At 36.1% G+C, this 17,491-nt stretch overlaps 1 protein-coding gene across 5 annotated transcripts in view; it reads right to left on the bottom strand.

The window, feature by feature from the left end:
• Positions 1-7,410: 7,410 nt before the first annotated feature.
• LOC105477108 (RAB27B, member RAS oncogene family) overlaps positions 7,411-17,491 on the bottom strand; it is a 166,409-nt gene continuing 156,328 nt past the window's right edge. For all 5 annotated transcript variants that reach the window (XM_011733494.3, XM_011733492.3, XM_071085292.1 and 2 more), the window contains 3 exons: positions 16,330-16,433; positions 12,539-12,662; positions 7,411-11,391 (listed from right to left, as the gene is read on the bottom strand). In XM_011733494.3, coding sequence (XP_011731796.1) covers positions 11,202-11,391; positions 12,539-12,662; positions 16,330-16,433 — 418 coding nt within the window. In that variant the 3' untranslated portion in view covers positions 7,411-11,201. The remainder of the gene's footprint in view (positions 11,392-12,538; positions 12,663-16,329; positions 16,434-17,491) is intronic.

Here is a 17,491-nt window from a genome sequence, read left to right on the forward strand (position 1 = left end):
AGAAATATATTTCTTTTCCCCTGCACACAAAAAGGTGTTTAAAGTTGTGGTAGAATTATGGAAAATTTGGATTTATCCTAGGCATGTAAGGTTGGTTTATCATTAGAAAATCAACTAATGTAATTCACCATATACACATAATAAAGGGAGAGTAATTATATGATAATTTTAGTACATGAAAAAATCACTTTACAAAATTCAGCACCTTTTCATGATAAAAACATTAAGCAAACTGGGAATCATAGAAAACTTCATCATTTCTGATAACGAGCATTTATGAAAAGCTTTCAGTTAATATAATTAATGGTGAAAGACTAATGCTTTCCCTACTGAGAGTGGAAAAAAGGCAAGGATGCCTGCTTTTTTTTACCACTTATCTTAAACATTGTACTGCAGGTCCTAGTCATTGGAATATGGCAAGAAAAAGAAAAGAAATAAAATGAAAAGAAAAAAGAAATAAAATGAAAAGAAAATAGGAAGAATAAAAAGAAAAGAAAGAAAAGAAAAAAGAAAGAAAGAAAGAAGAAAGAGAAAGAAAGAAAAGAAAAAGGAAAGAAAAGAAAGAGAAAGAAAGAAAGAGAAAGAAAGAAGAAAGGAAGGAAGGAAGGAAGGAAGGGGCATACAGATTGGAAAGGAAAAAGTAAAACTATCTACATTTTGCATTTCATATAATTATTGATATAGAGAACTCTAATGAAACTACAAAACTACCAGATATTGTATACTTGAACTTTGCTAAGGGTATAGTTCTTAAATATTTTCACCCCACCCTCCACACACAAAAGGTAACTATGTGAAGTGATAGATATGCTTATTAGCTTGATTATAGTAATCATTTCACAATGTTTATGTATATCAAAATGTTATATATCCTAAATATATATAATTTTAATTTGTTAATTATATCGCAATAAAGCCGGGGGAAAAACTGGAAAAAATGAAGTTAACAAGGTCACAGAGTACAAGATTAAAAGGATCAACATATTAGCAGTGGGTGAAAAGACAGACATATCAATGGTTGGAAAAAAGAATCCATAAGTAGGTCCATCTAGATGATTGATTGATTTTTGAGGAAGATGTCACGGCTATCCAATGGAGGAAGGAAAGTCTTCCCAATGGTGCCAGAAATACTGGAAATGTCTGCATTCGGTGGGGGGAACAAATAAGCATTGATCCTTACTGAATACCATACACAATAATTAACCTGAAATGGGCAACATTCCTAGATGTAAAGCTAAAACTACAAAATTTCTAGGAGAAAACCTAGTAGATTATCTTTGCAATATTAAGGCAGGCAAGATTCTAAAATAGCACACAAAGAACATGAGCCATGAAAGAAAAATAAATTATAATTGAATTTTATTAAAATTCATCTCTTTTGCTTTTTGAAAGATACCACTAGAGAAACAAAAAGTAAGCCATAGAATTAGAGAAAATACAACATATATAGGGTTTGAATCCTGAATACATAAAGACTCTTAAAACATAAATATAATAATACAATAAAAATGGGCAAAAATGATTGAACCATTGCTTTACAAAACAAGATATACAAATGACAAATACACACCTGAAAAATGCTTAATACATTAGCTGTATAAATACAGCCAAATGCAAACTAAAACCACTAAGAGTTACCGCATTAGTGGTGTCTAACACTCTAACCCATTAGAACAACTAAAATTAAAAGGACTTACCCTTACTGAGGATGTGGAAAAACTGGACTTTTCATTTAGTACAAGTGGAAATGCAAAAATAGTACAACCACCTGGAAAACAGGCCGTTTCTTAAAAATTTAAATATGAACTTGCCATTTGAGCTAGTGACTCAATTCCTCATTATTTTGCCCAAGGGAAACGAAAGATTCTTTCCACGGAAAGAATTGTATGTGAATTTTTGTAGCACTTTATTTGTGAGAGCCTCAAACTAAAAACAAATGTCCATTAACAGATAAATAGATAAACAAAATGTGGTACACTTATATATTAGAATATAACTCAACAATATACAAGGACCAAATCACAAACAAATATATACAATAGATAAATCTCAAATCCTTATGTTACGTGAAAGAAACCAGAGAGAAAAAGAAGATATGCTATACAATATCATAATGACAGAGAACAAATTAGTAGAGTTGACCTTGAACAACACGGCATTGAACTGCAAGGGTCCACTTATATGCGAAGGTTCTTCTGCCTCTGCCACCCCTGAGACAACAAGACCAACCCTCCTCTTCTTCCTCTTCCTCAGTCTGTTCAGTGTGAAGACAAAGGTGAAGACCTTTATGATGATTCGCTTTCACGTAATGAATAGTAAGTGTATCTTCTCTTCCTTAGGATTGTCTTAATAATATTTTCTTTTCTCTAGCTTACTTTATTGTAAGAATACAGTATATAATACATATACCAAATATGTGTTAATCGAATGTTTATGTTATCAGTGAGGCTTCTGGTCAATAGCAGACTATTAGTAGTTAAGTTTTGGGGGAATCAGAAGTTATATGCCAGTTTTTGTCTTCCTGGTTAGGGAATGGTCTGTGCTTGCAACCCCCACATTTTTCAAAGGTCCCGGGGACAGGAGTAGAAGGAGGAAGAGACTACAAAAGGGCACGGGGAAACACTGGAGGCCATAGCAATGTTTAGTGTCTTCCAAATGGTGATGTTTTTCATGGGAACATTCCATGGCAACAGTCATTACATTATACAGTTTAAATATGTGCTATGTATTGTATATAATATTTGCTTCAATAAAGTAGTAAAAGACATGAGCACTGTTATTCTACAATCCACCCAATCAGGTTCTCTGGCAGGATTCACTCATTTTTCTTTCAACGAATATTTATTGATCACATCCTATTTGCCAGGCACTGTTCTAGATGCCAGGGCTACAGTAGTGGGCAGTTTGGGGGTGGGGTAGACAGGGAGAGGCAGGGAAGAAAGAAAAAGTCTTTACTTTCATGGGAATACATTCTAGTGAGGAGGGACAGATAATATAGTCAGAGGTGTCTGAAGAATTGAAGAAAAATAAAGCTGAGCCTACGAATAGGGAGTTTTAGGGATGACAGTGTGGTTGCAATTTTAAATTGGGTGATAATTTAACAAATGTTAACTATAGATTTGCAATTTAAATAGGAGAGTAAGACTCAGTATCATGTAAATCCTTACCTATGCAATATATTTTGTCATATTTCCTTTGTGTAAATCGTTCCTTTTATTTGATTAGTAAGTTATCCTTCCAGTTCTTTGAATGCTGAGAAATGATTAGCGAACAAGGTTTTGGAATCTGTATCTCAATCCCCTCCTGGGTCTAGTTTCCCCAATATACTGAGAAAGCCCATGTTCTCTGCAAAATGCATTGAAAGAATAACTGCGCCTAGATGGTTCAGTTAAGTGGTCTTGCTTTGATCTCCCCTCTTGGCTAGAGGAAATACCGCTGGAAGTAAGGGGAGGAGAAAGGGCCCAAGGTTGCTCAGAGTCAGAGTACTCATAATTCAACTTTCTAAACAGCACAGCTCCAAATCACCCCTTCTGGTTCACTTTCTCTTGAGAGTGAACGAGCTCATGATGTAACTTTCTCAGAGGTATCAATCGAACAGATGAAGTTCTCTCTTGTAATCTTGCTGGTTTTAATTTTTATCCTTTTGGTAATGGACAGTCTTTTGTCTTTCTCAGAGAAATGGTCCAAAACTATGATAATTGCAAAAGTCAGATTACCATCACAAAACATTGAGTACCTATAATATAGCTTTAGTTAAATCTTAATTAGTGTATAGGCTTCCTAAGCTGCAATGCAAGTCATCTAAATGAGTTTCTAAGAGAACAGCCATGCTCATAATATTATGGCTATTCTTTCCCCACAAGTAGCAATCCATACTAGAAATGAAATTCTCCTTGGCATGGAGAACTGTGAATAATACACCTTATACATGGCTTTAAAAACAGAAATTCTATCATTACAGTGAATGTCCAGCAGCTCTTTTTTTTTAATCTTTCCTTAATATGGGGCATGCTATGACTTTTTAAAAATTCTATAAAACCATTAAGAAAAATGAGTTCCCAGTTACTTATCCTGAATTATTTAAGATGAACCCAGTGGGCAAAATATTCTGCCCGTGAGAAACAGCATTATTGCTACTGGGGAATAAAGTTGAGAGAATAGTGTCAAGGATTTATTTGCCTGCAGTGGGAGAACTGTTTATCTTTAAATTAAGAACTCATCATTATCTTGGCAAAGCCGATGTAAGTGACATATGGAGGGAGATCTACTCTGGGAACAAGTCAGCCTTTGCAAATGAACATTGTAAAGGAGGCTGTACAGTTGTGGTCTGGAGTTGGCCTCAAACGCCATCTTTCACCAGTGTGCCACTAAGGTAGATACCACCACCCGCTCAGCATTTTCTTATGGAGAAGAAATAGGTTATATTACGTGGAAGTGCTTATGTACTAGGGAACACTTCAACACGTTAACTGCTAAGTTTAATAACTGTTTCCTTCAAAATCATTTTAAAAATTCACTTGCAAAGCCCAGTCTTTAAATAATTAATGAAAAATTTGAAGAGATAAGTAAAAATCGCTTTGCTAAGTCCAAATCACTTATTTCCTAGTTCTGAATGGAATCGATTTTTAATGTGATACAAGTTCCATGCTAATATTGGTTTAATGTTTCCCACTCACCATATACTCAACTTCAGCACAGCAATAAAGTTGCTTTGAGTACAGAAAATAATTGATAAAAATGCATTTTTTTTATTTGAAATGTGTGCAGAAACAATCACTGAATACAATTCTCAACCATAATACTCAAACCCAGACAACACAAAAATCATTGGATGCTATGATTTCTGAAGCCACTAGAACTTTGGTACAACAAAATAATGACCTAACAGTGTGCGTCAGGAACCACAGTCTATTAAGGGGCATATAGAATAAAAACTCCATGTTTATAGCTTTTTTTTCTTTTTCTTTCTTTTTTTTTTTTTTTTTTTGACACGGAGTCTCGCTCTGTCGCCCAGGCTGGAGTGCAATGGCCGGATCTCAGCTCACTGCAAGCTCCGCCTCCCGGGTTCACGCCATTCTCCTGCCTCAGCCTCCCGAGTAGCTGGGATTACAGGCACCTGCCACCACGCCCAGCTAGTTTTTTGTATTTTTTAGTAGAGACGGGGTTTCACCATGTTAGCCAGGATGGTCTGGATCTCCTGACCTCGTGATTCGCCCGTCTCAGCCTCCCAAAGTGCTGGGATTACAGGCTTGAGCCACCGCGCCCGGCCCCCATGTTTATAGTTTTAAGTTACATTTATAGCACTAGACAAAACAGATCTGTGTAGGAGACAGACAAAATAATCAAACGTGCTTAGCCTAAAAATAAAGATAATATTACTTGAAGGTAAACTGTTGGGATACAATGAAGCACTTCAGTGTTATATTAGAACTATGTCTACTTTTAACACACTAAAGCAGGATAATTTATTTTTTAAAAAATAATTTCAGATACAATCAGTATCTCTTGCAAGGCTATGGACACAGAAGCCCTATTTGTACATGGAAGATTTTGACCAAGTTGTAATATACTACCTAGAATTCATTGGTTTCCTTGAAATAAATACAAGATGACATACATATTTTGTCAGTAATGAGATGTATTAAACATTTTCAATCAAATACAATGACTTCAAGTTGCCTGCCCATTTTTAGTTTTTAATACTTCTACTGTACGAAAATTTGTGTGTTTTCCTTGCTATGATACCTCTTTTCACATCAAGCAGTTTAAATTATAACTGTGGTTTTTTATTAGATTTTAGTTTGTGAATAGTGTCTATTTATGAAATGGAACATAATTTACAAACCACTTTCTTATACATATCTCGTTTGAGCCTGACATGAACTCTGTGAGGCACATATAAACACATACAGGGTTTATAAGCCCTATATGAGGATAAATCACTACGCTCTTTAATGACCTACTCATGGTTCCCAAGTTGTTCTTTCTGGCCACTTTCCTTTCTACAACACTAGGTGTTTTCGCAAAGAGCATTTGAAAACAAAATCACCTGGAAAAAGAATAAAGATAAGCATATGTTATTACTTTTCTGGGAACAGAAATTATTTTAATATGCCAACAGACATAAAGACAGAAGCCACTGATTAAATAAGGGATCCATTAAGTTAAGGTCAGACATGCTTGCTCCTACAGAATTTGCTAATAATCCTTGTAGACAAAGTCAGCTGAGGGATGTTAGCCATTACTTCCACAGCCTGCTGGAAAAGAACCAGGAAACCCACTCAGTGAAAAGATGATTTATTTGTATATTAGTTTTTCTGAAAAGATGACAAAAGAGTTCCACTATTCTGGCACTAATGTTTTTGCTTTTGTGTTAGTGATATTCTCTCTATATAGGAAATGAGAAAATATCTCAACCATGGACTGTTGATACAAAGAACTCTGCAGGAAAACGTCCTTGTGATGGTACTCCTTGAAAAACTAATCAAGTGCTTTATGAAAATATCATAAATCTAATTTTTCTGTAAATTAGATTTATATGCAATAAACAAAATATCTCTAAGTGTCCCATATTTTTATGCCAATAACGAAATGTTTTTTGTTCGGATATTTTTACTAGTTTAGTTCTAAGGGCATAAACCTCTACTTGGTAGAAAAAAATGGACACATATTTGCTATGGATCTGGTTACAAAAAAAACTATCTGTTACTAGGTCTTTCTTTATTCGGACTCACAATCAACCTTCTCAAAATCGACCTTTGAAGTATGACCTTCTCCAGGTTCTGCTGTATTCAAGGGCACAATTTAAACAACTTTGAACTCTAATTATCTTTATAGTTCTTGCATGACAATGTCATTGTAGTTGGGTCTCCACCCAGAAATTCTAAGGCAACAAATTTATAAAATTCTCTATATATCCAATCAAAATTTGTATCAGTTTTACTTTATGAGACAAGCAGCTTCATGGATTTATAAAGCATTGAAACGACACTCATCCCAAATAATAGCCTATCTCCATTTTCATGTATAAGAGCTCAGCACTTCCCCCAGAAATAAGCTGACATCACCTTGGTTAAAGATCCAGAAGAAAATATAGCTTATGGTGAATTCTTAGACAACTTTTGCAAACATAGGCAGCATCTTGGCATCTTAAAAAATGATAAAGCTTTCTCTAAAATATTCAAATACACTAGACTTCTTTTAATGTCTTAAAGCTTGTTAGTAGAGAGGAAAAAACAACTCTTCTATCACTTTGGAAAATACCAGCTCTCAGATCTTCTTTATAAACAGTTGTTATGTATCTTAGGAAACCAGAGACTTGGAATATTATTTCTTTATAGTTGAGTTTTAGATTATAAATCCAAAATCCTTTACGAATGAGGATTTTCCCCTCAAATGCTTGGTGTAACATTCCATAAAGAAAGAATTATGTGCCCTTTTTTAAATGAAGAGAGATGCAGAGCAATGAACAATCTGTTTCATGAACACAAGGTTATATACTATGCTTAACTAACCACTGCACCAGTTGCACAGTACTGCTTCTCTTTCTAACTGCTGCACTCACTCCACTGGTGAAGAGATAGACAAGCTTCATCAAATTTGTTGATTCCCAGTGTACTCAATTTACAGCTTAAAGAACATCATATTGTGGCTATTAAATTATTTTTAATGTAGTCTTGTCTTTCTCTATGGTCAAGTGTCTCTTTCTTACAAAGGGGACAAGAAAGGGCTGATTAAAATTCTTGCCCGGTTCATCTACCTGTACAGGTTGGCAAAGAACAATTTATAGTAGAAGGATGACAAAGACACCTATCTGGTTAAAAATAACATAAAATGTTTACTTTAGAAATGGCTGGTTTTGAATATTTTGCAGGGCAATAGCTGATAATATGAAAATAATAGTAAATTGGGAAAGTGGTAACTCGCAAAAGTTTTAAAACTCTTACGGAGAGACCCACATGCTCAACTCTTGACATTTAGTATTTTCTCTGTGAATCCTTGATTTCTTATCATCATCAGACCAAGACAAACATTTTGTTCTCTGGATTATTTTTGATAAATTTTTCAAAGGATCTTTCTTTTGCTACCCTGTTAGGTAACCTTGTACCTAATCACAGCTAAGAGTCTCAGGTAATGCCAACTTCATAAGAAGTAAGTGAGGAGACCAACAGAAGGTGGTTAAACTCTCCAGATTCCAATAAAGTCATTGCATCCCTTGGTGATAATATCAGAAGATCTTTAGCTGTGTTAGTGTCTCTGTGAGGGTTTCCTATGATACAACGTTATAGGAAATGAGCTATGTGGTTGGAGGCAAATTTGGTCACAGAGGTATCTGAGGCACTGAGTTACAGCAATGTAAACATCAAACCAGTATAAATACTCCGGAAATGGTTTCTATATCAGAAAGGAGCTTCATGTACATTTTCAACATTTCTCCTAAATACAGTATGTTTTACTAAAGCATTGGGAGATACTTAGTAACAGGACATATCTTAGCTAAAAATACATGCTGTTGTGGGGTAAGTTAGGGGATTTGGAAATCTTTAAAGTAGTCTGTATAGTTTATGGCACCAGATCAATTTGAAATTGTAAAATGAATTATACAGAACTATTAATCCTGAAATAATGAGAGAAAGAATTTCTAATAATGATTACATAGAATCTGGGGTCAGGTGTCAAACTTTATGGATAAATTTTTTTTTAGATCAAGCATTTATTTATAAGTAGAACAATATTTTAAATCAATTTTGTCACTTCTCATTCCTTTTGAAATTATTACCCAATAATTTCTACTTTTACAGGAATACCCCTGTAATTATAGGTATCATCAGCCTCTGCTTCATACTACAGCTATCAAATAATGATCTTAAAACAGACCCTGAAAAAACACTCATTAAATAACTGACAGTGACAGAATCTTGGCATAAGTAAATCAATCATATAACTGAAAATGAATAGAAACAAAAAGATATATCAAAACAGAATACTTTTAGAGTTTTATAAAGGCTTCACATCCCTGATTAAGGAAATGCAGGGGACATTACAATTTGAATCCAAAGAAAAAATTGATATAATGACCACAAAAGTTCACCAAAATTTGCCACAGCAGTGGCAATATAACTTGTTCCTGCTCACTTTCCTCCCAGAAGAAACATCTTAAATGTTAGCTTACAGTTTTCTATCTTCATGGCACAGGCACTGAGATAATGAAGAGCATCCCAGAGGAAACAACATGGGAGGGAATACCCAGCCACGATCCATCTTAGAACCTGTTGCGATGCTGCAGAAATCAGAGGAGCTGCCCAATTAATGCTGAGAATTTCATTGGGGACTAACAGCATGAAAGCTTTCAAATTATTAATAATTTGATTCATGGCACATTTATGGGTCTAGTCCATCCTAAGAACATTATAAAGAGACATTTCCTTGTATCTGTCTGTGTTTTTGAACCTGAATCAATACCAGATAGAAGTTGGTAGAGGGAAGCTGAATGATGGAATGGGATTTTTAGGGTCTTCAATGTGTATAACTTCACAAAAAATATGCACAGAGTATGAAAAAAGTAGGTTTGATGGGGAAAAAATTATAGGACAAGGAAACAGCCTGTCAAAAAATTGTATGCTCATAATTTAAAAAATGAAAACATATTGTCTTTCTTATTGGTAAAATTGACTGAAATAAATAATATTTTGATAGGAATGGCTTGTGTTTATCAGAAACTAAGATCAAAAATTAATGTAATGTTGGTTTAGACACAAGGACAGAATAGGCCAATGAAAAATGATTTTGTTATTATTTTTTAGAAAGAAAAGGAAGCTTTACATTTAAAAAAAATACTGGCCAGTTTTTTGGTGATATAAGATATAGGTCCTTCCTCACCCAACCCCCCAAATACAGCTCAACTATAGGTGTTTTGCCTTTGGCAAAATAAAATCTATTGTAATATAGAATGAGGTATTATCAATTTTTATGTGATTAATGACATGAAAATTCAGAGTGACCACAGAATTGATCCATAATTGTTCCAAAGTTACTGATCAACAAAGTAACACACCTGCAATTCTGCAGCTGATTCAAAGTCAGGAATGGGTGGGATTTGGAGGGAAGAAATATGATTTAGAATTTCCAGTGCTTTTGTAAACTAAAAGGAAACCTGCAATAATTGTCACTTTTTGTTTCATATCACCATAAAATATTTATCTAAAAAAAAGTTTTCCTTGACTGCATTTTAAAAGAGATTTAATAAACCGTAACTGTTAATTTCTCCTTGTGACTATTTTATCAACATGTGCTAAGAAAAAACGAAATGTGAAGCTGAACACCAAACCGATTTCTAAAATTTTGTTTGAATTGGAAACCTCTGGAGTTCTCTGAATACCAGCTGATAATGTCAGCTTCTAATTGGCTTGAGTAAAATTTGGCTAAGTAACCCTTCCAGACATCTCTAACAGATACACTGAATTTCAGCTGTACAAATGCCAATTTCTCGTACTTTCATTTTTTTCCCAGGGTATTTGTCTTGTACTTTGTCATTTACAGTCCTGTTCTTGTCAATGTGCTATATATTAAGAATATAAAGATGGCATTATGACACTATCTCCTGCATTTTAGCAGAAGTGTGACATTTACCTATTTGTAACCTTATCAGTAATCTATTCATTCTAGTACAGCTTATTGGGTGTACATAGTATGTCATTCTTAATTAGCCAAATAGAATTCTTCATTGTGTATCCATTTTTAGTTAATACGTTTTCCCCAATGCAAATCTAAAAGTATACATCTGATTCAATATAAGAAGTAAACCCAACCTTTTAGAAATTCTTGTTTCTGTGTTCGCCCTTCAGTAGCCCACCCTTTTCTCCAATGTGACAGGTAACTTGTTCTGATTTAAAACTCACTGATATTTCTTCTTGTATGTTGTCTTATATACTCATTTTCTCTATAAGAAAAACAAATTGAGTATCCATGATGATGAGATCACATGTGGGAAATCTTTGATCTTGTTTGAAAGGGTCTCGGGGATAACTAGTCAATTCTTTTGAACACTGTTGACTATTCTGGTTTCTTAAAATAGATTTTCTGGCAGAAAAAGAAAGACATGCCATTGTGCATGGTTTACTCAACGACAATTGTGTGGTTTGTCATTGTTTATAAAAGTAATATTTTGGTGGGGTTCTTGATGTTCAGTTTCTATTTAGAGTCTAGCAGACACATTTCTTCTCTGGTGGCTTTTCCCCATCCAACTTTCCAGAATTTCCACCATTGACAGTATCGGGGATTTGTGTCTTCTCCACACACTGTTCCATTCGCTTCATGATTAAGTCCAAAAGGGTTTCTACAGCTTTCTCCACATTCTGTCCAGTTGCTGCACTTGTTTCAAAATATGGTATGCTAGCATAGAAAGGATGACAAATATTTTTGAAAGGAAGAAATCAGAACAGATACAGCAAGATGCACAAGTGAATCACACATGCAAAAACGGCTGGCTGAGAGATTGTGAAATAATTATGGTTTTGCTGGCTAAGTTGGAAAGCATCCTTGTTTTTTCCTCAGTGAGTAAAAATTGGTGAGCTGCTCTTTATTATGATAATAACCAGTTTTACGGGCAAGGAAATTGACACAAGAAGTAGTCAGGAAGTTGAAGCCAAGGCATTATCACTGCTTAAAAAATTAGGAGGGGAAAAATACCCCCTGATCAATAAAACTACTGACCAACATTACTATTAAAATACTGCTTCCCTTCCACTCAATTATCTAGAAATCTGCTTTAAAAATAGGTATGCATTGAATAAGGATATTCATGTGAATACAGTCAATGTTTATTTGGATTTAAAAGTTCAAGAAGACATGTAAATTGTACAGCTTTCAGAGAGAATTCTTCCATAAAAAAATGGCAGATATGATAAAGCTACTTTAAATTTAAAAAATAATGACAGATTCTGCTGCGGAAGTCAATTTACAATTACATGGGGTGCTGTTTCTGGTTTTTTTTTTTGTTGTTTTTTTTTTTTTTTTTTTTTTTTTTTTTTTTTTTAAGCTGCCATTCAAGCTCAGCTGGGATAAAGACCACATTTTCATGCCCATGTCAGGGATTATTCCTTAGAGTTTTACATCTATTGATTGAGAGGCAGAAGAATACAGTGTTTAAGAGCATGAGCTTCGATCTCAGACTGCCTGGATTGAGTTTAAGCTCTGCCTCTGCATTAACTCACTGCATGGGGTGGCCTTCCATCAGTTACTTAATCTCTCTGTGACTCAATTCTTATATATAAAATGGGATAACTCTAGCTATGATGGGTCAAAATGAGTTAATGTCTAGGAACTGTTGGTAGCACATTATAGGTATACAGTAAGTGTTAGGTGCTCTTATTATTAAGTAATTCATTAATACATCACACATATCTTGCTGAATGATTGTTTTAATCCAGGTGCTGTTCTTGGTTAAGGGGATTTCTTCTAATATCAATCTAATGTCTCTGCTCCATTTGTTGAAAAGCAGTGTGCGAAGTCACATGCCATCTCAGTGTAACTGACTTACCCATATTTGTCAGCCAGTTCCCGAGCTTGCCGTTCATTGACTTCCCTCTGGTCTGGTAGGTCTGCTTTGTTGCCAATTAATACTATATCTGGATTTTCACAATAAGCATTTGCTTGCAGTTGGCCTTGCAAAGAAAGCAGATGGAACCAGCAAGTTATTGATAAATAAGTGATGTGAAATGACTGCTCATATTCCAGATTCCTGATCTAATTGTTCATCTCCAGTGTGGTTGCTCACTAGTTATATTAGCCAAGTTACTTCCTCTTCCCAGTCACAATGTGCTTATCTATTAAATGGAGATAAGATCCTACAAATTGCAGATTATGAAGGGGACTAATAATATATATGAAACACCTGTATTAATACCCAACATTTAGTAAATGTTAGGTGCTTTTATTATTAAGTAATTCATTAAAACATCACATGTGTTCCTTTAGAAGATCTTTTTAATCCATGTGCTGTTCTTGCTTAAGGAGATTTCTTCCAATAATATATATGAAGCACCTGTGTCAAGACCAAACATTTAGTAAATGTTAGGTGCTTTTATTATTAAGTAATTCATTAAAACATCACATATATTCCTCTGGAAGATCTTTTCAATCCGTGTGCTATTCTTGGTTAAGGGGATTTCTTCTAATAATATATATCAAGTTGCTAGCACATAGTAAGTATTCAGTAAATATGGAATACATCTGGGAGATGCTCTCTGAAATGGCCATAACCACTTCACACCATTTGTTCCTGAAATATAGGTGGAGGTAAATAGAACATGATTTTTAAGTGGATAAATTTGCTTTTTCCTTTAGGAAGTTGCTACCTTTCCTTTCCCTAATCTTTGAAGTGATGATTTATAGTGTGGAACATTTTTTAATCACTACAAATTCATGTAGAAACAATTTTAAGACAAGTAACTTGTTTTTCTCTTTTCTCCAAAAACATTATGTGTTGGGGGGAGGGGTGAGGAGAGAGAGAGAGAGAAAAGAAGGAAGGAAGGAAGGAAGGAAGGAAGGAAGGAAGGAAGGAAGGAAGGAAGGAAGGAAGGAAGGAAGGAAGGAAGGGAGGGAGGGAGGGAGGGAGGGAGGAAAGAGGGAGGGAGGGAGGGAGGGAGGGAGGGAGGGAGGGAAGGAACTTTAGTGAAGTTAAAGATGTGCTGAGATTCACTTCAATATGAGCAATGGGCAAAACCAGAGACCACATACAGGGAAGGAATGGAGGGAGAAAGGGAGGGAAGGGTGGGGAGGGGAGGGAAGGGCAGGTCAGGGAAGGAAGTGAATAGTAAGAAAAAAAAGGAAAAAAGTATAAGAAACCTGTCAAGCTGTGTTTTCGAGGTTACAGAGGCTGCTCTAATGTCTATCATAAGGCAAGCTGTGTGCTACCTTGCCGAGACCAAAGGAAGAAGACAAAGAAAGGCTTACTCTGTAACACCAATCACTTGGGTGTTAAAATTAAAGTGTTATTAGGCATGACAATTAATTATCTTAAATCCCAGCAATATCCTTCTGGAGATGTTTAAAAACAAGGGAGACTCTCATCTGCCTTGAAAAAGGATAAACAAACCATTCTCTGAAAGAATTTAATAAGCTTATTATCTCCTTGTCTCCTCAGAATCTAATGCTACCACCAAAATTTGGCTAACGAAATACAGTATTAAATGGAAATAAAGGACAAATCCTAAGATAAACATTCATTTGGAGAGGCAATTATGAAAGTCAGAATTTGTTTCCCCATTGGTTACAAGGTTATTGAACCCACACTGAGAGTGGTTCTATATAATTATTATATAGAATAGTGAATTATATACAAAATATATTATCAATTTTGCATAATATGTAGTGATAAGAAATGTATCTATTTTGAGCATCTACTCTGTGCCAGGCACTCACCCAGGTGTGGCATATTGCATTGAAATAAAATGGAAAAGTCTGCACTTTCATAAGAGCTTACATTCTAGTAGTAGAAAGCGTCAAAAACACAAGTAAGCCAAAAATACATCACATCATGTCAGGTGATGGCTGGGGCTGAATGAACTCTAAAACGTGTTGAGGGGATATAGAGTGATGAGTACTATTTCTGATGGGGTGGTCAGTCAAGAGACAAATAAAGTTTGGGTAAAACTTGGAGTGTAGAAATGGTATGGTTTGGAACCATGTCTCACGTTGAAATGTAATCCCCATTGTTCGAGGTGGGGCCTAGTGGCAGGCAACTGGATCGTTGGGGAGGATTTCTCATAAATGGTCTAGCACCATCCCCTGGTGCTGTTCTCATGATAGTGAGTTCTCATGAGGTCTGGTTATTTAGAAGTGTGTGGCATATCCCCTTTTGCTCACTTGGTGCTCCTGCCATGTCAGATGTGACTGCTTCCCCTTCAGCTTCCATCATGATTGTAAGTTTCCTGAGGCCTCCCCAGAAGCCAAGTAGATGCCAGCAACATGCCTCCCATACAGCCTGCAAAACTGTGAGCCAGTTCAACCTCTTTTCTTTATAAATTACCCAGTCTCAGGAATTTCTTTACAGCAAGGCAAGAATGAACTAACACAAAAAGTAAACCAAAAAATACATAACACATTATCAGGTGATGGCCATGAGCTATAAAGTGTGTTGAGGCGATACAGAGTGATGAGTACCATTTTAGATGGGGTGGTCAGTCAAGAAATAAATAAGGTTTGGCCAGAACTTGAAGTGAATGAAGAAACTAGCACAGGGCTATAAATGGGAGAAGAGGAAACAAGATAAAGAGAATGGCAGGCTTTTCATATTAGGAATAGCATGGGACCCAGTTTGGCTGAAGTCTAGTGAGCTTGGCCCGAGTAAGAGGGAACTAGGGAGGAAGCCCAGACATCATCACAGTGACCTTGCAGGTAAGTGAAGGACTCTGGATTTTATTCCGGGTAAGATGGAAAGTTACAGAAGGACTTTGAGCAGGAGAAAAACATGATCTAGTTTTTAAAAAATACAACTCTAGCTACAGATGGCCCAGACAAATCTGGAAATAAGAGCAGCCCCATAGGACGACTCAGCTGTCCTGCTACTTGTATATCCTGCTAGGATCAAAATTCTTATTTGTAATAAAAAATGCAAATGAAATATGCCCTTTATTACTACATCAAGTAAAACATAAAGGAAAATTCCAATACTTCTCTCCTGTGTTGATGTATGTCAATATGACTTTAGTAATTTATTAGGCAACATTTCAATTTGTATTATATCGAAGTTTCCACGGAGGCTGGAGATTTGTCTTTACACGGTTTCCTCACATTTGAACCATTTTTTAAAAATAAAATTCCCAAGCAGCTGACTGACCAACACACGTGCTGTGCCTCGCCTTATCATTATGCGACTGGTCTGCTCTGGTTTCATGCCTAATTAACCCACTAGTGTTTAACACACCTTAAGTGCCAGTGTCCCCTCAGAAAATACTGCCAATTTTCCCTGTGATCTCTCCAGGTCAAATGTAGTAGCTCACTTAGGTTTAAGAAGTCCTTCAAGATTTACTGGAAAAGTGGAATTAATGGCCTTTCAATGACAATAATAAAGATCTTAAATACAAGTGGTGATAAAGCAACATACACTTCCTCTAAAAATATCAAAGGAAAATACAATTCCAAGCTACCTAGGGTGGTCCACATAAAGGCTACCACTTTGAAGGTGACGCAGTGACACAGGCAACACTAAACTCATGACTTTGAAAGTTCATCTGTGGTACCCAATCTGGTTTCATCTTGTAAGACCAACAAGCACCTAGGGCAGTTGGGTCCCAAAGCGGCCAATGCACATTACTCAGTCCCACTTACTCATCCAGTTTCTGACGTTTAAGAAGCTCTGTTGACTGGTGAGGTCAAACATTAATAAGAAGCCCATGGCGTCTCTGAAAAATGCAGTGGTGAGACTCCGGAACCTGCCGAGGAAACACAGTGGGTAGTTCTGAAAGTTAGTCCACATAACTTTGACAACAACACGAACAACAGTTTCCCTTTCAGGCATGAATTCTCCGTGGCTAGCCCTTATGGAATATCCTAGGGGAATGGGAATGTGGGCAGAGAGACTGCTGAAGAACGAAGGGAGAAGATTTGGTTGTACATTTTTTTCTAAGACCACTTCCTGCCTTTCTGATCTCACAGCACTTTATACACACAGTTTGTAACATTCAATCACGGATTTGCTTACACAGCTTCTTGGAATCTTTTCGGCTCGTGGGCATTTTGTGGTCCACAATTAAAACGTAAAGCACTTTAGAGTGGGGACTTTAACTTATACTTTCCATCTTTCTTTTCTGTGCCCAGAAGAAAGCTTGGCACACAGTAGCCTGAAAATGAATGCCTGTGATGATATGAAGGAAACTGCAACTTGTTAGCTACAGGAACTGGAATTCTTTTGTAAGGAAAAATATTGATGACAAAACTCTTTTTAAAAAGCACTGTTTGGGGATAAAACTGAGCTTCAGGTTGGCATCTAGGATTCACGAGGAAAAGGAAGATGATTGAGGGACGGAGTGGATGTCAGGACAGAAAAGAGACATAGTCATTGGTGAAAGGAGGAAAGAACTCTCATTTCTAATCAGGATTTTGGAGAATTTGCTCTTTCGTGTGCAATGCAGTTTTTCCCTGCCTGGTCAGCTTTCCATGCCCCCACTCCCGACCCCAGTCACCATCAACCATCTTTAGTGAAGTTAAAGATGTGCTGAGATTCACTTCAATATGAGCAATGGGTAAAACCAGAGACCACATACAGGGACCAGAGAAGGTTTTGAATTTGGCAATGGGATTTTAGAAAGGCACACAACTTTGAACTAGAGATATGCTTCCTATCCTAAATGTTCTTCTAATTTTTGGTCTCCTATTTTAGCTAATTTGTAGATCCTTTGTGTTGATTTCCTCCGAGGTCTACTGTTGACCCCTCTTACTCTACATACATTGACTGGAAAATCTTATCCCCTTCCCTGGCTCACTTGTAGCC

Source organism: Macaca nemestrina, chromosome 19 (genome assembly GCF_043159975.1).
Source record: "Macaca nemestrina isolate mMacNem1 chromosome 19, mMacNem.hap1, whole genome shotgun sequence".
Lineage (NCBI taxonomy): Eukaryota > Metazoa > Chordata > Mammalia > Primates > Cercopithecidae > Macaca > Macaca nemestrina.